Below are 22,386 nucleotides of genomic sequence, written 5' to 3' on the forward strand. Positions count from 1 at the left end.
CTCCCGGTGGGGAGCATCATGGAATTGGCGATGGAGAAGGGTTGGTGATGACGAAGAACGAAGATCCCCCTCTCCGGAGCCCCAAACGGACTCCAGATCTGGCCTCCCGATGAAGAACAGGAGGTGACGACGGCTCCGTCTCGTGGAACGCGATAATTCTTTCTCCCTGATTTTTTCTTGAAAAATAGCATTTTATAGCATCGGTTTCAGGGTCTGCGGGGCCACCAGGTGGGGACAACCCACCTGGGCGCGCGTGGTGAGGGGGGCACGCCCTGGTGGGTTGTGCCCACCCAGGTGCCCCCTCCGGTAGGTCTTGGCTCCAGAAATTCTCTTATTTGATATAAAACTTCCTCGCAATGTTTCGTTCCATTCTGAGAACTTTTATTTCTGCACAAAAACAACACCATGGTTGTTCTGCTGAAAACAGCGTCAGTCCGGGGTTAGTTTCATTCAAATCATGCAAATTAGAGTCCAAAACAAGACGAAAAGCGTTAGGAAAAGTAGATACATTGGAGACGTATCAATGTGTCACCAAGATCAATCTAGGAGATGCTCGCAACGAGAGAGAGGGAGTGCATCTTCATAGCCTTGAAGATCGCTAAGCGGAAGCGTTACATGAACGCGGTTGATGGAGTCGTACTCGCGGCGATTCAAATCGCGGAAGATCCGATCCAAGCGCCGAACGGACGGCGCCTCCACGTTCAACACACGTACAGCCCAGGGACGTCTCCTCCTACTTGATCCAGCAAGGGGGGAGGAGAATTTGAGGGAGAACTCCGGCAACACGACGGCGCAGTGGTGGTGGAGCTCGTGGTTCTTTGGCAGGGGTTCGCCAAGCTCAACAGAGGAGGAGGAGGTGTAGGAGGGGGAGGGTTGCGCCAGGGGGATGGGGTGCGGCTGCCCTCCCACCCCCTCACTATATATAGGGAAGGTGGGAGGAGGCGGCGCCCTAGGGTTTCCCTAGGGGAGGGGTGGCGGCCAGAGGGAAACCCTAGATGGGTTTGGGCGCCCCCACCCCTAGGAAACTTGGCCCCCAAGCCGGGAGGGGCGCTGCCCTAGGGGAGGCGCCCCAACCTCTCCAGGTTACGTGAGATGGGGTGGGAGGGGCGCACACCCCCTTAGTGGGCTGGTGTGCCCCTCCCCTTGGTCCATAAGGCCTCCCAACGCTTGTCGGGGCCTCCGAAACTCCTTTCGGTTACGCTGGTCGTCACCCGGTACTCCCGGAACAATTCCGGACTCCAATACCCTTCGTCCAATATATCGATCTTCACCTCCGGACCATTCCGGAGTTCCTCGTCATGCCCGGGATCTCATCCGGGACTCCGAACAACCTTCGGTAACCACATACTATTCCCATTACAACTCTAGCGTCACCGAACCTTAAGTGTGTAGACCCTACGGGTTCGGGAATCATGTAGACATGACCGAGACACCTCTCCGGCCAATAACCAATAGCGGTATCTGAATACCCATATTGGCTCCCACCTGTTCCACGATGATCTCATCAGATGAACCACGATGTCGGGGATTCAATCAATCACGTATACAATTCCCTTTGTCCATCGGTACTTGCCCGAGATTCGATCGTCGGTATCCCCATTCCTTGTTCAATCTCGTTACCGGCAAGTCTCTTTACTCGTTCCGTAACACATGATCCCGTGACTAACTCCTTAGTCACATTGAGCTCATTATGATGATGCATTACTGAGTGGGCCCAGAGATACCTCTCAGTCATACGGAGTGACAAATCCCAGTCTCGATTCGTGCCAACCCAACAGACACTTTCGGAGATACCTGTAGTGCACCTTTATAGTCACCCAGTTACGTTGTGGCGTTTGATACACCCAAAGCATTCCTACGGTATCCGGGAGTTGCACAATCTCATGGTCTAAGGAAATGATACTTGACATTAGAAAATCTCTAGCAAACGAACTACACAATATTGTGCTATGCTTAGGATTGGGTCTTGTCCATCACATCATTCTCCTAATGATTTGATCCCGTTATCAATGACATCCAATGTCCATGGTTAGGAAACCACAACCATCTATTGATCAACGAGCTAGTCAACTAGAGGCTCACTAGGGACATGTTGTGGTCTATGTATTCACACATGTATTATAGTTTCCGGTTAATACAATTATAGCATGAACAATAGACAATTATCATGAACAAGGAAATATAATAATAACCATTTTATTATTGTCTCTAGGGCATATTTCCAATAGAGGAGTGATACATCTCCATCGTATCTGCTTTTCCAAACTCTTTTGCCCTTGTTTTGGACTTTAATTTGCATGATTTGAATGAAACTAATCCGGACTGACGCTGTTTTCAGCAGAATTGCCTTAGTGTTATTTTTGTGCAGAAACCAAAGTTCTTGGATTGAGCTAAAAATTTACGGAGAATTTTTGTGGAACAAATACAAAATACTGGTGGAAAAGATCCCCGAGGGGGCCACCCATAGGCCACAAGCCCTGGGGGCAGGCCTACCCCCCTCCAGGGCGCGCCTCCCAGGCTTGTGGGGCCCTTGGACCGCCTACAACCCTAACTCCAACTCCATATATTCCTATTCGTGGATAAAAAAATCAAGGAGAAGGATTCATCGCGTTTCACGATACGGAGCCACCGCCACCTCCTGTTCTTCCTCAGGAGGGCTGATCCGGAGTCTGTTTTGGGCTCCGGAGGGTGGAATCCGTCGTCATCTTCATCATCAACCTTCCTCCATCACCAATTCATGATGCCCACCACCGGGAGTGAGTAATTCCATCGTAGGCTTGCTGGACGGTGATGGGTTGGATGAGATTTATCATGTAATTGAGTTAGTTTTGTTAGGGTTTGATCCCTAGTATCCATTATGTTTTGAGATTGATGTTGCTATGACTTTGCTATGCTTAATGCTTGTCACTAGGGACCGAGTGCCATGAATTTAGATCTGAACCTATTATGTTTTCATGAATATATATGTGTTCTTGATCCGATCTTGCAATTTGTAGACACCTATTACATGTTATGATCCGCATACCCAAGGTGACAATAGTTGGGATTCTTTTCGGTGATTACCGTAGTTTGAGGAGTTCATGTATTCACTAAGTGCTAATGCTTTGTTCCGGTTCTCTATTAAATGGAGGCCTTAATATCCCTTAGTTTCTTTATGGACCCCGCTGCCACGGGAGGGTAGGACAAAATATGTCATACAAGTTCGTTTCAATAAGCACGTATGACTATATATGGAATACATGCCTACATTATATTGATGAAGTGGAGCTAGTTCTGTGTCGCCCTAGATTATGACTGCTACATGATGAATATTATCCAACACAATTATCCATCGCTGATCCAATGCCTACGAGCTTTTCACATATTGATCTTTGCTAAGTTACTTTTGCCGTGCTACTGTTACAATCACTACAAAACTGCTATTGTTACTATTGCCACGGTTACTGTCGGGGATATACCCCGCGGTGTGACCCGGCCGGAGATATAACCCGGCTGGGACTTGATGTTTCATTGGTGACCCGGCAGACTATAAGCCGGCGGGAACAGTTAAGCAGGTTAAGCCGGCGGGAACAGTTAAGCAGGTTAAGCCGGCGAACACAGTTAAGCATTGTAAGCCGGCAGACACAATCATGTAAGCCGGCAGACACAGTCATGTAAGCCGGCAGACACAGTCAAGTATTGTAAGTCGGCAGACACAGTCATGTAAGCCGGACAGTTAAGCCAGATTGTAAGCCGGATTGTAAACCGGCTTACGTTAAGAAGCCCAAGACGATGATAAACCCAAGATGTTAAGAAGCCCATGGTAAGACGTCAAAACAGGTTAAGTCCTAATCCGAGTTTGACTCTACATGTAACCCGCCCCTTCATCTTATATAAGGAGGGGCAGGGCACCCAAAGAGAGGAGAGCAAGAAAAGAATCATTAAGGCTAGACACAAAGAGAGGAGAGCCGGATTTACGGCGTCTCCCTCATGAGCATAATAAGACCTAGCCACAAACATCATGTAGGGCTATTACCGGATGATGTTTCCCGGGGCCCGAAGCTGTCTAAATCCTTGTCTTATGTGTTGCGTCTCTCGTCCCAATCAACCCCTCTCAAGCTACCACATAGATGCGTTGGCCTCATGACTAAGTCCTCACACTAGGACATCTGCCGTGACAAATCCACGACAGTTGGCGCCCACCGTGGGACCCGCGCACGGTGGTGTTGAGTTTTTGGAGGGATCTCCCACATGGGTCGAGAAGTTCGTAATTTTTCAATGAAGAGGAGCCGGCTTGAGAGGATCTGCATCAGCTTCGAATTTATCAGTTTGGATTTGCAATTTTTGAGATTTGTGGTCAAGAGAAAACTAGGGTTACGCGTGGAGCCGGCCTTCCTCTGTCGTTGAGCTGCCTTGCGTCGGAGCTGCCGACCTACAGAAGAATATGAATTGGGGGTGGATTACACTCAAGGGACGATTCACCTGCGACCCGAGTCAGCGCCTACAAAATATGGCCACGAGCCGGACTCCGTTGCCTAAAGCCGCCTCTGCGAGCAGCTGCCTCACCATGAACCTCCTGACCGGAGTCGCCGCCGTCAGGGCCTGCCTCGCTCTGCCCGAGTTGCCGCCTCTGCTGTCGGAGCTACACCCACAGCCTCCCAAGACTCCTCGTTTCTGCGTCGCCAACCGTCTTCGCCTCCGAATCGCCGCCTGACGACCATCTCCGTGTTGCCCATGAGTCGCCCCCGAGCACCTTGCTTTTGAACCGCTGCTGTGGCTCTGCCGCCGGACCCCTGTGGACCTGCCTCGTCAACTCGCCTCCGAGCCGGCCTGTTCCGAGTCGCCTTCAGCTCCGCGGCCTCACTCCGGTCTGCCCTTGACTCCAAACTTTCCTCAGCTGCTTCTGGGCAACCTCAACGCCAAATAGCTACTGTTCGACCTCACTAAGAGCCGCCCTCGCGGTCCACGTCTCCGTGCTCCTCCTGAAGCGCCTGCCGGCCACGGGCTGCAGCTGCAACATCTCTTCACCATGCCTGAGCGCCACCACTTGTCTGCACGCTGTGAGTCGCCGATCTCCGACAAAACCGCCGCCGTGGGCCTGCCTTGACCCGCCATCGTCGCGGTCTCGGGCCCGACCGTGTGTCGCGGCCTCCTCTCGTGCTCGCCGTGGACTCCGCGCCCATCTGCGCAAGTCGCCGAACTGTGAGCCGCTCCACTACCCTCTGAACTGCCTGCAATAAGTCGCCGTTGCGCCTCAGCGCGCCTCCTTTGTCCGCGCCTTCGCCGTCGCGCCAAGTCGCCGCTGGCTGGTCAAAGCTTCCGCTGACCTCACATCTGCCTCGAGCCACTACTACTCTGAGCCGCTGCCTCCCCGGGATCACCTCGGGCTACCACCTCTGCCCGCCGGCTCATGCACCATCACTGAGCTGCCGCTGCCATCGCCTCCGTCCTGCATGGCCACTGACCCGTCGGCCGCTGAGTCGCCGAGCGCCTCAAATTGCCTCGCTGACCTGCTGGCTGGAACAAGTCACCAATCCACCTCTGCCGTGCCTGGGCCGGCCCTCTCGCGTCAGCCGCCTTGCCTCTGAGCCGCGGCCTGGCCTTGAGTCGCCCGGCGTCACTGTTTATGCCGCCCGCCAGTTCACCTACTCCGAGCCACCGTCAACAAACCACACTCGCGGCCTCGCCTTGCCTCGAGCTGCCTAGCCACCTGTGCTTGCCATCACTGTGCGCAGCCCTCGGGCCGTCGCCGCGGCCGCCGACGAGCCGCCAGCTGACTGTGCCCCAGCCTCGTCGCACCACCTCCTCAGTGAGCCGCCGCGCCGGCTCTCCTCTGCACGGTCGCGCCTCTCCAACCCACCGCTGCCGCGGACACCCCCGTCAATCCGTCGCCATACCCCGGTCCGCTTCAACTGGCTGCCGAGACCGAGCCGCCTCGATCCACCTCCGGCTTGTGTTCACTGCGGGCCGCAAGATTATCATCGTCTTGGCTGACCTGCCATCGCCGTTGACCCACCTCAGCTGCTTCACCGACCCGCCCTGTAACCCGCCGGGCACCGAATCATCGCTGTCTCATCCTTGCGATGAGCCGCCGCACTACTACGACCTTGAGACGGCCGGAAAAGCCGCCCCCATTACCTCAAAGTTGTCGGTGCATCCCCGCCTTGGCCTCGTTCTGAGCCGCCACCACCGTGGCTTTGAGCCGGTCGCTGCATTGGAAAAGTGGGAGCAGTTCGTGGCTAGAAAGAAAAGTCAAAAGGCCTTAGTGCCCGACCAAAAAAAAGGATCAATCTTGAGCCGCCCGGTGCTGCGCTTTAAGCCGCCACCTCCACCGCGACCATGAGAGAGTGGCTAAATCACAGCTGAAGTGACTGGAGGTGATCTATGGACGCTATATACAGCTCATTTTTTCCAGACAAATCAGGTGAAAGCTGTCCAATCACTTTTTATTGATACATTTTTATTTTCTTCGAGAACGATTACTCTCGTTTGTGCAATTTCTTATGCAGAACAATTCATCATTACAAAATAGGCCATCAAGCTATGGCCCTTGCTTACACCGGATGGGTCAAAGGACAGGGTCAATTATAACCCGGTCCTGGAGGCCACCGCCATATTGGTGAAAAGTTAAAAGGCCGTTAGAAAATTTCTGGCTTAAAAAGAAGGATTCCGGTTCAAAATCCGGTTCAAGGGAAATCTGTCTCCCACAAAGCTCTGAAGCTCTCAAATCCAATTTAAAATTTTGGCTCAAGAAGAATATTATCTCTCGCAAGTTTGAGTTCTCATGAAAAGCTAAAAGGTTGCCAAAGAGAATTTGCTGCCATGATGCACGGTTCAAACATGAGTATCCTGCCTTATGGGTTTATCTTGATCACTTGGGGGCTTCCTGTTCAAACATAGGTCCTATTCGAACCAAAGAGAACATAGCTGTCGGTACCCTCTTGATCGGCGCAACGCCAAAACCCACTAGGGGGCTTCTTGATCGTATTCGAATAATAGCTTAACCCCTTTTGGGTACGATTTTGATCGTATTCGAATCAGAGTCGTTAAAAAAACTCTCCAGGTCATTTGGGGGCTTCCTGTTCAAACATAGGTCGTATTTGAACCAAAGAGAACATAGCTGTCGGTACCCTCTTGATCAGCGCAACGCCAAAACCACTAGGGGGCTTCATGATCGTATTCGAATCCTAGCTTAACCCCTTTTGGTCCGGTTTACTAATCGTATTCGAATCAGAAGCCTTATTTTTCTCTATTTGGCTTAAGTTTTTTTGAAAACAATCTTTGGTTTTGTCTTGAGACCTTTTTGTTCATATATGAAGCATATATGTGGTTTCGATTAACCCGGCTTGACTTTGGATGATAAGTCGCCATATATGACAATCATAAACATTTGGAAGTTTTGGCTTCTAAAGATTGGGTTATCACCCTTACTACACAGGTATCCTAAACCGGCAGTACGATTCAATATCACAGGAACCGGTTTTCCAAACCTGATTATATTATTCAAATCTTTAATAGCCAACATGGCTGGATTTTTATTATGGTTATCAATAGCCAATATTATGATGGAGGTCTTCAAAGTCGCTTCAACACAATGGTTATTATTTTATTAATGGACATGATTTATTTTTACAATGGAGGGAATAGTCCCGAGTCGCTGCAGGCTTACGACCCGGCACTTGGAGGCTACATTATTCAAATTGAGATTACATCAAATATGCAAGTCCCATGTCACTGCCAGCATGCACCATGGCACTTGGGGGCTAATGTAAAGTCATTTTTTGATCAACTTATTGAAGACCCGACTCATCCCATTGTAATGAGCCGGCCCTTGGGGGCTACCAATTGCTCCTGTCAAAAAATCAAGATACACAAGCCTCAGTCCATTATATTGAAAGATCCACTACTCGGTTGGTAGAGTACAAAGCTCTTAACCTTATGGACGTGGGTTCAAGCCCCATGGTGGAGATTACATCATATGATGTTATTATCAATGAATTATATACAAAGTCCCAGCTCAGTATTATCTTACTGAGCCGGCCCTTGGGGGCTACACGTTGCTGCTCAAGTCTACATGATCATATTTACAAAGTCCCTGCTCATTATTGCATAATGAATTGGCCCTTGGGGGCTACAAGTGATATGAATATAATGGAGATCTACATCTTCAAGCCGGCTGAAAATCAGATGAGTATTTCAAGGCCAATATTCTTTACAATATTTTTCCGTGAGAAACCAATGTCAGCAAATTGATTATGAAGCTGGTATATTGACCCGGACTTCCCACAAGAAGGAAATGACAAGGACTTAAGGATGACCAGGTGCCGGCTTACAAGAGTTCTTAACCCAGAGCATTATCTGTCAAAATTGTTCTAGTGTTTGTTTTACAGGATCAGCTTAACATGGATGAATCCAAATTAAACTGGGGGCTAATGTCGGGGATATACCCCGCGGTGTGACCCGGCCGGAGATATAACCCGGCTGGGACTTGATGTTTCATTGGTGACCCTGCATACTATAAGCCGGCGGGAACAATTAAGCAGGTTAAGCTGGCGGGAACAGTTAAGCAGGTTAAGCCGGCGGACACAGTTAAGCATTGTAAGCCGGCAGACACAGTCATGTAAGCCGGCAGACACAGTCAAGTATTGCAAGTCGGCAGACACAGTCATGTAAGCCGGACCGTTAAGCCAGACACAATTAAACATTGTAAGCCGGCAGACACAGTCATGTAAGCCGGCAGACACAGTCAAGCATTGTAAGCCGGCAGACACAGTCATGTAAGCCGGCAGACACAGTCAAGTATTGTAAGTCGGCAGACACAGTCATGTAAGCCAGACAGTTAAGCCAGATTGTAAGCCAGATTGTAAGCCCGATTGTAAACCGACTTACGTTAAGAAGCCCAAGACGATGATAAGCCCAAGACGTTAAGAAGCCCATGGTAAGACGTCAAAACAGGTTAAGTCCTAATCCGAGTTTGACTCTACATGTAACCCGCCCCTTCATCTTATATAAGGAGGGGCGGGGCACCCAAAGAGAGGAGAGCAAGAAAAGAATCATTAAGGCTAGACACAAAGAGAGGAGAGCCGGATTTACGGCGTCTCCCTCATGAGCATAATAAGACCTAGCCACAAACATCATGTAGGGCTATTACCGGATGATGTTTCCCGGGGCCTGAAACTGTCTAATTCCTTGTCTTATGTGTTGCGTCTCTCGTCCCGATCAACCCCTCTCAAGCTACCACATAGATGCGTTGGCCTCACGACTAAGTCCTCACACTAGGACATCTGCCGTGACAAATCCATGACAGTTGGCGCCCACCATGGGGCCCGCGCACGGTGGTGTTGAGTTTTTGGAGGGATCTCCCATAGGGGTCGAGAAGTTCGTTTTCAATGAAGAGGAGCCGGCTTGAGAGGATCTGCATCAGCTTCGAATTTATCAGTTTGGATTTGCAATTTTTGAGATTTGTGGTCAAGAGAAAACTAGGGTTACGCGTGGAGCCGGCCTTCCTCTGTCGTTGAGCTACCTCGCGTCGGAGCCGCCGACCTACAGAAGAATATGAATTGGGGGTGGATTACACTCAAGGGCCGATTCACCTACGACCCGAGTCAGCGCCTACAAAATACGGCTACGAGCCGGACTCCATTGCCTAAAGCCGCCTCTGCGAGCAGCTGCCTCGCCATGAACCTCCTGACCGGAGTCGCCGCCGTCAGGGCCTGCCTCGCTCTGCCCGAGTTGCCGCCTCTGCTGTCGGAGCTACACCCACGGCCTCCCAAGACGCCTCGTTTCTGCGTCGCCAGCCGTCTTCGCCTCCGAATCGCTGCCTGACGACCATCTCCGGGTTGCCCATGAGTCGCCCCGAGCACCTTGCTTTTGAACCGCTGCCGTGGCTTTGCCGCCGGACCCCCGTGGCTTTTGAACTGACTGACAAACTGGCCCGTCTGTGATGCTGAAGTCATCACTGAACCAGAAGCATTGCTGGGCCAAAACATGAAAGTGATGATATGATTTGGTCAGTTACTGTTATTCGAATCTGTAGTAGTGGCAGCCCAAACAAATAGCCTAGGAGGTCCAGATAAATAACTCCAAGAAGAAAGACACTGTTTGAAGATTTATGAAAGCTCAAGGATGCTCTCAATTGGGCCATGAGGAGGATTCAAAGATGGCACAAATATTTCCAGCGGAACTCACATAGAGCAATAAATGGCCCCTGTTTTGAAGGTTTGAGATCCTGTTGACGCTAAAAATATTCCCAGTCTGATAAGATCTCCTATAGAGCATCTACAACTGGACTGCAAATCAGACCCCTATATGTCCGCGGATGCATCCGCAGACAGTGATTGGTCACCTCTCTTTTTTCCTCCGCTGAAACAAAGTACCTCATATTTCATAACTGAGGGAAATACTTACCGTTGCTGTGCTGCATCATCCTCTCCTCTTCGAGAAAATACCAACGCAGATACAAGCAATCAGCCACGACCATGGAAGGGCCAGAGCCGGATCCGCACCATCACCATTGCCCCTCTAGTGCTATTGCACTGCGACCATTGGGAGAGGAGGGCATCACCCACGGTAGGCTGGAGGCGGGGCACGCGTGTGTCGGTTTTGAACGTCGCCACTCCTACCATGGATATCTGCAGCGAGCCCCCCGTCGTCACCCGCAGGAGATCCGCCCCTGGAGCACTGCTTTGAGGCCAAAATGCGTCCGGCGTCACGACGATGATGGGTCGGTGACGCAGCTGCTCCTCCCGACGCCCATCTCATAGCAGGCCGGTGGCGGGAGCAACGTTGCCTCCGCCACTGGCATCAGTCAACAAATAACTTAGTACAATACCGAAACTGTATAGCTTTCATTAAACAATGGACCTACCTAGCATTATCAGTAATGATAGACATGTACTTGCTACTAATAAATATTCAAACTCAGCTGTATCTAACAATCACAGTAGTTCACAAAAACTTAAATGTAAGAAGGTAGCTAATTGGTATAATTACTGAAGGAAACTATTCAGTTCTATATATTTTCTAAAGGTCTGTATACGTATCAATTAGCTACATCTCACAATTGTCCGTGTTCTACTTATGGTTGAGACGACGCATTTGGCCAAAAAATCCTGGTGCCAAAACTGCCAAATCCTTTGCAGACACACATCACATAAACTGAATTTTGCATCATGGCGCTGCCAAATACAGGCATAGAGATATGATTACCTGCATCTGCATATGCAAAGGATTCATACATGGGAGGACAAGCACGGGGCAGCATGGGATTTTCACCTTCGGGCAACGAGGAACGGTAGCCATAGCAGCTCAGCCTGATCTAATGATCTTGCTTTGGCCTCGTGGCCGCATGATGTCCGCCCCTGCAGCCGCACCATGGCGCTAAGTGTAGCCCGCAGCGCCGCCGGCTCGCCACGCTTACGCTCACCCTTGGAGAAGCCACCAACTGCAGGCAACGCCACTCCCCCGCCCCCGGGCCACCTGCGGGAGGATCTTGGTGGCGGCAGGGCTCGGCCGCCTCGGGTGGGTGACATCGGTTAACACCTCGCCCACGGCCACCTCCCGCGTCGACCGAACTACTGCCGCCCAAAAGATCAAAGGCACACAACCCCGAGCGGCGAGATCGAAGATGGCTTCCTCAACTCATGTGGAGGAGAAAACCTTGCAAGCGCCGGCAGGGGGAGCAACTAGTTAGAGACGGTCGCACAAAAAATCCGCGCCCAATAAAATTTATAGCGCGCTACTGTAGCATTTTAGTGTGCCTGGACCAATATTGCTTTAGCAAACGCCAAAAAACGCACGCCCAAAAACGCACGATGTGCAAATTGTGAAGCGCGCCCAATCCGGAGCCTAAAATATGGTGTGTGCGATGGCGTTTTTCAGCGCGTGCCTAAAACTTTTTAGCGCGCACATAATTTTACAGCTTCTGTTGGAGCTGTTCGGCGCCCAAAAAAACAACTTTTTAACGCGTGGAGCTCTTTTTAGGCGCCTGTTGGAGATGCTCTTAACGAACGCTCCTTCGGGAGCCTCGCAACGATCAGCGCCACTTGTCGCGCTCTCAGCCATTCACCACGTGTCGCGCTCTGGGCGCTTCCTCCGGATTTATTTTTATTTTTCCGCACGCGTTTTCGGCTTTTTAAACGGTTTTTTTGGGTTTTTTCGACGTTTTGGTTTTCCCCTGGTCTTTATTAGCTTTCGATAAAAAAAATCGAAAAAAAAAATTTGTACGAAAAAAACGCGTTTTTATTCTTTCGTGAAAGTCACGGTTTTTCTTTCGCGAGAGGCACGGTTGTGCTTTAGTGAGAGTCACGGCCGTGCCTTTCAGAAACGAAAAAAATGCGTTATCTGTTTTTTTTTCACGAGAGTCATGGTTTTGCTTCCGCAAGAGACATGGTTGTGCTTTCGTGAGAGTCACGGCCATGCCTCTCGGAAAGGGAAAAACAAAACGCGTTTTCTGTTTTTTTTTCTTTCGCGAGAGTCACGGTTTTGCTTCCGCGAGAGGCACGGTTGTGCTTTCGCGAGAGTCACGGCCGTGCCTCTCGGGAAGGGAAAAAATACGCGTTTTTTATTTTTTTTCCTTTCGCGAGAGTCACGGTTTTGCTTTCGCGAGAGGCACGGTTGTGCTTTCGCGAGAGTCACGGTCGTGCCTCTCGGAAACAAAAAAAAACATGTTTTCTGTTTTTTTCCTTCCACGAGAGTCACGGTTTTGCTTCCATGAGAGGCACGGTTGTGATTTCGCTAGAGGCACGGGCGTGCCTCTTTCGGAAAGGGAAAAAAACGTGCTCCCGGTTCGGTTTTTTCGTCCGGTTTTTTCGTGAAAAAAAGTTTGTCAAAACCTGTCAACATGGGATCTAGTTTTGAAAATCTCGACGCGAGGAATCCAATGATGAAAACGGTTCGAGATTTGGATGCACGGTTTAAGAGATAAAACGTTTTGAATAAACGGATCTACGAAAAAAGGGAAAACTCCCTGGTTGCGACAAGTGGCACGCTGCATGTGCGCCACTTGTCGCGACCTGGGAAAGTGAAGTATTCTTTGCAACGAGTACTCCTTAATTAGTGATTTCGGCCGGAGGAGTGGTACTCGTTGGCGGCGGCCAGATGGCTCGGCCACGTCGGGCGGCCCAGGATGTATAGGGCCGGCACGAGGCGTTTGTCTGGGTCTGTTTTTTTACCAATCAATGACGGGACCGTTCGCGCGGGTGGGCGGTTATGCTCTATTTTTTGAACACAGTACAGATGCAAGCGCTCATATACACGCGCATACACTCACCCCTATGAGCAAACACACGCATATCCTACCCCTATGAGCACCTCCGAAAGACTGAGCTGGCATATCATCCTGAAATTTACGAAGTCACCGTAGGCACCTCGTCGTCGACGGAAACGTCTTCTCCCACTAAATGCGCATCGCCGGAAATTCTGAAATAAATACAGGAATAAATGCGAGCACCAGGATTTGAACCCTGCTGGGGATACCACAGTCCCTCTAACCATCCAACCACAGGTTGGTTCGCGGTTATGCTCTTAAAGTATGGAGAACGGGGTAAAGATGCCCCATGATGAAAATTAATTGCTAGGAACTGACTATGCACCAGGTACATGAAAAATAAACTTTCATCAGTCACTTCTATTCTAAACCGTTCGATCTTCATCCAATGGATGTAAACAGATGTGACACTATTCATCTTCAACCTCTGGTTTCTTCTTCCTCCCGTGTAGCCGTCGGCCGGCCAAGCCTGGCCGCCTGCCTCCGCCCCCCGCGGTCGATGGCTAGCATCACCTCACTGCCCCGTCCTCCCCTCTACCTCTCTCCACCGTTGTGCTGGCCGCCGCCCCTGCCATCCCTCTAAGCCCAGTCGCACCGAAAACAACACCGGCGATCCCCTACACCCCTTCACCCCTCCTAAGATAGATAATGGGGCCATGGCTCGCCCCTAAGATAGCTTCGCTGGCAAGTTCTCCGGCAAGCTCTAGCATGAAGGAAGGAAGGAAAATGAAGGAAAAAGATGACTGATGCGAGCAAAATTTTGGGGTACCTCATAATTAGCAAAACGGTTTTGCTAAATCTCAGTCGATGCTATATTTGTGAGATCTTACGATTCGTGCAAAGGTTTTCTTTTCCTTTTATATGTTATGTCACTCGAGTGAGATCTAGCAACACCCTTAGGTTGTTTGGATAGCCAGTTTATAGAGAACCGATTTTGTTTAAACACAATTTCTGTTATAACAACCTAAAAACTTGTTTGGATTATCCAACTAAAATGGGGATAAGTCAAACTGAGTTTTCTAAAAACCCAAAAAGTGAGTTTTTAGAAAAACGACTAATAGTGGTTTTTCTATATACCCGTTTCGTACGTACAAGTAGATGGCAACGGACTGGGCGTTCTCGTTGTGGTGATCGACTAAGTTCCACCGGCGGTATCTCACGGCAAGCCCCGCCGGCACCGTGTTGGTCCCGGCGCCCATGGCTACGGCTGCAAACTATTGCTGACGACGTGTTGTTCCAGTGCGAGCAGCACGACCTGCTTAGCGGCCACGGCAACGACTATGACACCATTGACGACGACGTGTTCTCGGCGTGAGCAGCGCAACCTCCCATGGCGACAACTGCTACACCATCGACCGTGGTGTGTTGTGCTTGATGGGAGCAGCGCGACCTCCTCAGCGCGTCCATGGCGACGGCTGCGACACCACCGAAGGGGGCGCCTGTTGTTTTCGACAGGAGCACCGCGGCCTCCTTATCGCCAATGGCGACAGCTATGACACCATCGACGGCAGCAATGTTGCTCCCGAGTCCCGATGCGAGAAGCGAACCTCGTCAGCGTCCATGGCCACTGCTGTGACACCACGTGCTGGAGAGCCATTTTACTCTCCTCTTCTGTTCAAGCTGGTTCTCCCGGTCGAGAACATTGGCACGACGCTTGGATAGCTGAAACCATCGGCGCAGCGCTTGCGCGGCACCGCGTCGGTGCTTGTCATTGGCACGGTGAATACAAGCAGGACGAATACATACGTAGACTAGTACTTCCTGCCTTCCGGGTAACCAACAAGAGCACGTTGAGAAGCTCAAATATGATGCTCAACGAAATCTGTACATAATACAACTCGTTGCTTCCCGAACGAAGAACTACATAACCACGTTATAATTTTTCTTGATCCAAACAAGGAACTATATATACTTACCTTAACAGAAAAACTAACTAAAACTGGTTTTCCTAAAAATCCTCCTAAAACTCGTTTCCCAAAATAAAAATCCTCCTAAAACCGTAATTCCTAGGGTAGCTTTCCCAGCTGTGTGCACACAGCGGCAAGGACTACACGGAGAGAAAGCAAGGATCTTTTATTTAATTTGGCTTTTTCGTTGCCATTCAACCACCAAGATGCGATTGCGATTGCGATGCGAATAGATTTTGATTTTATTCTTGATGATGATTGACGCGCGGTTGATCTGCTAGTAGTACAGTACAATCTGTGAGTCACTGGGGGTCGGGGTTGGTGAGCCTGACGACCTGCTTGCCGACGTTGCGGCCGTGGTAGAGGCCGATGAGCGCTCCGGGCGCGGCCTCGAGCCCGTCGGCGACGTCCTCCACGTACACGACCCTGCCCTCCTTGATGTGCGGGAGCACCCACGCCATGTACTCCGGGTAGAGGTGCTTGTGGTCGGGCTCGATGAACCCTTGCATCTTGATGCGCTTGGAGACGAGGGACGTGAGGTTGCGCACGCCGACGTCGGCCTCCTTCTCGCCGGCGGTGAGGTTGTACTGGGAGATGAGGCCGCAGACGGCGATGCGGCCGTGCACCTTCATGTTGAGCAGCACGGCCTCGAGCATCTTGCCGCCGACGTTCTCGAAGTAGACGTCGATGCCGTCGGGGAAGCGCTTCTTGAGCGCGCCGGCGAGGTCGCCGTCCTCCTCCTTGTAGTTGAACGCGTCGTGAAAGCCGAACTTGTTGATGAGCAGGTCCACCTTCTCCTTGGACCCGGCGCTGCCGACGACGTGGCAGCCGAGGAGCCTGGCGAACTGGCCGACGAGCTGGCCCACGGCGCCGGAGGCCGCGGAGACGAACACCGTCTCGCCGGCCTTGGGGGAGCAGATGTGGTGGAAGCCGACGTAGGCCGTGAGCCCCGGCATGCCCAGGATGCCCGTGTAGTAGGACAGCGGCACGCCGTCGTCGGGCTGGATCTTGGTGAGTATGGCCGTGAAGGGCGGCTTCACCACGCTGTAGTCCTCCCAGCCGGTCATGCCCCAGACGAGGTCGCCGGCGGCGAGCCCGGGCCGCGAGGAGCGGACCACCTCGGAAACGCCGTAGCCGGTGATGGCGGCGCCCGGGACGAAGGCGGCGGTGTAGGACTGGTGCAGCGGGCGGGACATCTTGGGGCGCATGTAGGGGTCGCAGGAGAGGTACAGGTTCTTGACCAGCACCGACCCCTCCTCGGCCGCCGCGGCCTCATCGACGGCCGCGGCGGGAAGCAGCTCCATGTGCTCCTCCGTGGGGTAGCCCTCCACGTAGTCCTTGAGGATCACCCGCCGGCTCTTGAGCTCCGCCATCGCCGCTGTGGGTGGACTGCAAGACTACGATCTCGAGCACCGAGTTGAATTGGTTTGGATATTTTATTTTGCTTGGAGTTGGAGTGGATATATGATGCCTGCCGGGGATGGATGGGATGGATGGCGAGGGCGATGGTGCACGGTGGTCCTCCTCCACGGCGCTGCGGTGGCCGGTGCTGGTCCGTCCACTTGCTACGGTCGGTCCGTCGCTTCTCCACGGGCATCACGTGCCAATAATTGAAGCTGCACTCTGCACATTTTTGCAGCAGATCTTTATCGGCTCGCGTGCCGATAAATTTGCTGGCCTGCGCGACGACTCCATATAGGAAGATCGACTCCCAGCTCCCATGAAGAAATGACCTTCCGAGATCGGTCCTCACGACGAGAGCGACCTACCACCTCACAACCACCATCCTTTTTCTTTTCTTTTTGAACTGCATAACTACCATCTTAGCCCAAGATCTTAAAAAAAACATCTTACCCCAAGGGCGATGCGACAGTGTCAATAGTGTCAATAATCGAAGTTGCAGGCCCGACCGACCGGGTCGAGCGGCCAGCAAATGAAGTCACTAAAATTGCTTTGGCCGTTTTCCCCTTTGCTTTTAGGTGTCTCCTTGAGTTTGGTATTTGTTCTACTCAGAAAAGGCGTGTGGACAGCAGCTCCTCAAGATGGATTAAGATTCTCTCTAGCTAACCGTCCTGGCCATGCGTCTAACATCGTCAAAGGGTGTGTGAAGGTGTGTTTTCGGCGGGTCTCATATGATTAGATCGATCTTGCTCTTCGGTGGATCCGGTTTTCTTCGGTCTTTGTACGTGTGTCTACAGGTTGGACCTTTTCGATCTACGCTTCTCTTCCTCATCTGTCATTGTTGTTCTGATGTGCTGGTCCCGTGAAGCCTGACCACGATGATTTCTCAACAGTCTGCTACAACAAGTTTTGTCTGGCTTCAATGAGGGATGATGGCGCCAGTGCTTTTAGTCATCTCAGTCTCCGCAGTCTCGAACACAACAATACAAATCACATCATCACATATAAATGTTTTCAACATTTCATTTTATATGCACATAAGCAAAGTATTTGAACTTCGTATTTCAGGGCATCACATACATTGCATTGGGTAGCCTCATATACAAAGAATTGCATGTCATGATCATTGCATTGGCAAATTTTCACTACATGTAACACCCCGGATGTAACTTTCCATATTTGTAACTCCAACTCTTGCCATTTTCGGCTATGTGTTATGATATTCCCTCTGTGGTTGGGTTTTTGTCTTTCGTTTTGCATTTTGTTGTCATGCATCTCATATCATGTCATTATGCGCATCTGATTTGCATACGTGTTCGTCTCATGAGTCCGAGTATTTTCCCCGTTGTCCGTTTTGCAATCCGACACTCCCACATGCACTGGCGCACCCCTCTTGTCTCTTTTCGTGAGAGGGTGTTAAACGTTCTCGGAATGGACCGAATCTTACCAAGTGGCCTTGGTATACCACCGGTAGACCACCTGTCAAGTTTCGTTCCATTTGGAGGTCGTTTGATGCTCCAACGGTTAACAGGGTAACCGCAAAGGCCTTTCGTGTGTTGCAGCCAAACACCCCCTCCAAACAGCCCAATGACCCATCTAAGCCCCCTCCATGCTCTCGGTCGTTCGATCACGATCGTGTGGGCGAAAACCGCACCCCATTTGGACACTCCTAGCTCCCTCTACCTATAAATATGCCTTCCCCTTCCAAATTCGCGGTCTAACCCTAGCCTCTTCCTCCTCCCGCCGCCGGACGCGTCCACCCCGCCGCAGGACACGTCCGCGCCGTCGCCCCCGGCCAATCCCACCTCGCCACGTCACCGCCGCCGGCCCCCCTCTCTCTCCTCCGCCGCCAGGGCCCGCGGGGCCCAGATCCGGCCCGCGGGGCCCGAGTCGCCGCCCGCCGCCGCCCGTGCGGATCCCGCGAGCCGCCGCCCGTGCGGATCCTGCGCCCGAGTCGCCGCCCTTCGCCGCCTCGTCGCCGGTGGCGCCCCGCCGCCTGTTCGCCGCCGCCTCGCCCCGGCGTGCCCACACCCGAGCCGGCGAGCTCCCGCGCCAACTCCGGCGACCTCGTCCACCCGCACCCGCGCCCTCGCCGCCGGGTCTTGCCCTCGCCGGATCCGTTCTTCCCCGACCCCGACGACCTCTCCAAGTTCCTCTCCGGCCGCTCCATCCTCCAACTCCGGCGAAGCCCCGGCCATCCTCGGTTCGCGTGCCCACAGAACCCTAGATCTGGAAAGGTTGACCCCGAAATCCTCCAAGTCCTGAGATATATCACTTTATGCTGCTCTGTTCATCGCATTATATCTCATAGCATACTGCTCCGTTTTGCGTGCATGATATATCGAAATGTTCATCACGAGATGCTCTTCATTTTGTTCCATTGTGCCATGTCTGTGTGATCTCATCTTGAGGCCCAAATCTCTGATGCAAGAGTGCTATATGATGTTTACTGCTGTTACTTATCAGAACTTGATGTCTTGTTATTTTTGTTGCATTTGATGTGTGCATCTTATGAGCATGAGCCCTACATGTGTTTTGATCTATGCCATGCCATATTTACAGGGGTGTATGCCATGTATTTTTGTGATTTATGTGGTGACTAGCACAAGCATGCAAACTAGGCTTCGTGATGTTTCTGTTTTCAGGGACTTAGGATTTTGCTGTCTTTTACTGCTGTTATTTTGATGCCATGTATCCATGTGTCTACAGTGAGATCCATACTTATTTTCAGTATGTTCACTAAGGATGTTTTGGACATATGGTTATGCTATATCTATCCATGCCCCTGTTTGCAATTATGGAGTGCCCTAGTATGTCTTAATCTTGCTCTACTTTTGCTATAAAATGTTCCTGGCAGAATGTTAACATGATATTCAATTTTGCCAAGGTTGTTGTAGTTGATACATACATGATATGAACTTGCTCTTGCCATGGTTAGCTTCATGAACATGCGTTATTGCTGTAGGTATGCTTGTTTTGTCATGAATTGCTTTGTGATGAGTGAATCGAGCTCACAAAGATGCCTTCATAATTCTGTTAATGCCATGCTCTGTTTTCTGCTAAGTCTGAAACCTGTTAACGAAACTTGCTATGTTTACATGGGTGCCATCATATCTTCTGATCCTTTTTGGCTCATGGTCAGTAAGGGACTTTTGTTCTATGAATTTAGTAGATTCATGCCATGTCTTGTTTTGCTTGTTAAGTTCCTGTAGCATGTTGATTGCTTGCTCTGGACATTGCTTCCTGATGTTATTTCTGGTATGTTCAGTAGTTTCACCAAGTCTGTGAAGCGGATATCTTTTACACTTTTGCCATGCTTGTTTGAACCTGTTATTGAGTGATCTAGCCATAGCTCAGTGTTCATCTTTTGTCAAGAATCTCTTGTAGATCACTGCCGTATGCTTTGTTGCTATGTTGGGGTGCTGTAGCATAGTTTCTTGATGTATTCTAAGTGCTATCATGCTGTTAATCGCAGAATCGTGTCATTCTTGTTTTGCTCGCCATTTGCAAACCGTGCATCCGTTTCCGGTGATCTATATATCGATTTCGACCGAAATCATCTCATATTTCCAGTGGAATACTTGGTTTGCCAATTTGATGCCTTGTTCATACTTTTTCTTCCGGAGCACGGATATGCATCGCATATCACATCTCGCATATCATGCATGTATTGCATCATGTTGCTGGTGCATTTCCCGTGATTGATTGTGGTTCCATTGCTTGTGTTCTTGCTGTGGGTAGAGCCGGGAGACGAGTTCGTGAACGAGGAACCTGTTGAGTACGCTTACGAGGATCAAGCTTTCGACAACTCTGAGAACCTTGCAGGCAAGATGACCATACCCTCGAAATCACTTCTATCTTTGCTTTGCTAGTTGTTCGCTCTATTGCTATGTTGCGCTACCTACCACTTGCTATATCATGCCTCCCATATTGCCATGTCAAGCCTCTAACCATCCTTTCCTAGCAAACCGTTGTTTGGCTAAGTTACCGCTTTTGCTCAGCCCTTCTTATAGCGTTGCTAGTTGCAGGTGAAGTTGAAGTTGGTTCCATGTTGGAACATGGATATTTTGGAATATCACAATATCTCTTATTTAATTAATGCATCTATATATTTGGCAAAGGGTGGAAGGCTCGGCCTTATGCCTGGTGTTTTGTTCCACTCTTGCCGCCCTAGTTTCCGTCATACCGATGTTATGTTCCTTGAGTTTGCGTTCCTTACGCGGTTGGGTGATTTATGGGAACCCCTTAACAGTTCGCCTTGAATAAAACTCCTCCAGCAAGGCCCAACCTTGGTTTTACATTTGCCTACCTAAGCCTTTTTCCCTTGGGTTTTCGCGAGCCCGAGGGTCATCTTTATTTTAACCCCCGGGCCAGTGCTCCTCTGAGTGTTGGTCCAAACTAGAGCACCGTGCGGGACCGTCCCTTGGCAACTTGGGTTACATTGGTACCTGTACGCTTAGCTTATCCGGTGTGCCCTGAGAACGAGATATGTGCAGCTCCTATCGGGATTTGTCGGCACAGCGGGTGGTCTTGCTGGTCTTGTTTTACCATTGTCGAAATGTCTTGTAAACCGGGATTCCGAGACTGATCGGGTCTTCCCGGGAGAAGGTTCATCCTTCGTTGACCGTGAGAGCTTATAATGGGCTAAGTTGGGACACCCCTGCAGGGTATTATCTTTCGAAAGCCGTGCCCGCGGTTATGAGGCAGATGGGAATTTGTTAATGTCCGGTTGTAGAGAACTTGACACTTGACTTAATTAAAATACATCAACCGTGTGTGTAGCGGTGATGGTCTCTTTTCGGCGGAGTCCGGGAAGTGAACACGGTTCGGGTTATGAATGAACGTAAGTAGTTTCAGGATCACTTCTTGATCATTTCTAGCTTCGCGACCATTGCGTTGCTCCTCTTCTCGCTCTTATTTGCGTATGCTAGCCACCATATGCTTAGTGCTTGCTGCAGCTCCACCTCATTACCCCATCCTTTCCTATAAGCTTAAATAGTCTTGATCTTGCGGGTGTGAGATTGCTGAGTCCTCGTGACTCACAGATTCTACCAAAACAGTTGCAGGTGCCGACGATACCAGTGCAGGTGACGCAACCGAGCTCAAGTGGGAGTTCGACGAGGAACGTGGTCGTTACTATGTTTCGTTTCCTGATGATCAGTAGTGGAGCCCAGTTGGGACGATCGGGGATCTAGCTTTTGGGGTTATCTTATTTTCATTTGGATTTGACCGTAGTCGGTCTATGTGTGGATTTTGGATGATGTATGAATTAAATTATGTATTGTGTGAAGTGGCGATTGTAAGCCAACTCTCGTTATCCCATTCTTGTTCATTACATGGGATTGTGTGAAGATGACCCTTCTTGCGACAATACCTACAATGCGGTTATGCCTCTAAGTCGTGCCTCGACACGTGGGAGATACAGCCGCATCGTGGGCGTTACACTACAGTACTGCGTACCTTTTGTTGGTTTCACCGTTGTCGTACTGTTGTTTCATCACTGACGTTTCTCACACTGTTCGTTTCATCGTTGTCAGTGTTGATAGATGGAATTAACCCATGTTCCATATTAATTATCCGGACTATTGCAAGAATTATTTACTCATGTTCCATTTCAACAACAAGATATATCTACTCGATCATGGCTATTTCCTACTTTTTTTGTAAATATTATACCCAATCTTGGATATATCTTATAATCTTAATTAAGTAGAGAGAGCTATTTTTTTATAACTATACCATTGTCTTTCTAGCCGCCATTTCAATCTTGTTCGAATCAATAATTGGGGCAATTGTACCAACTAAAGACACGAAGGCTCAATCTTTTTGTAT

General features: G+C 50.3%; 1 protein-coding gene across 1 annotated transcript; it reads right to left on the bottom strand.

The window, feature by feature from the left end:
* Positions 1-15,019: 15,019 nt before the first annotated feature.
* LOC123077248 (2-alkenal reductase (NADP(+)-dependent)) lies at positions 15,020-16,795 on the bottom strand. The gene has a single exon (XM_044499482.1). It carries the CDS (start codon positions 16,524-16,526, stop codon positions 15,456-15,458), a length of 1,071 nt encoding a protein of 356 aa, XP_044355417.1. The 5' UTR covers positions 16,527-16,795; the 3' UTR covers positions 15,020-15,455.
* Between the last annotated feature and the right edge of the window lie 5,591 nt (positions 16,796-22,386).

The sequence above is a fragment of the Triticum aestivum genome, chromosome 3D, assembly GCF_018294505.1.
Source record: "Triticum aestivum cultivar Chinese Spring chromosome 3D, IWGSC CS RefSeq v2.1, whole genome shotgun sequence".
In the NCBI taxonomy this organism is placed as follows: domain Eukaryota; kingdom Viridiplantae; phylum Streptophyta; class Magnoliopsida; order Poales; family Poaceae; genus Triticum; species Triticum aestivum.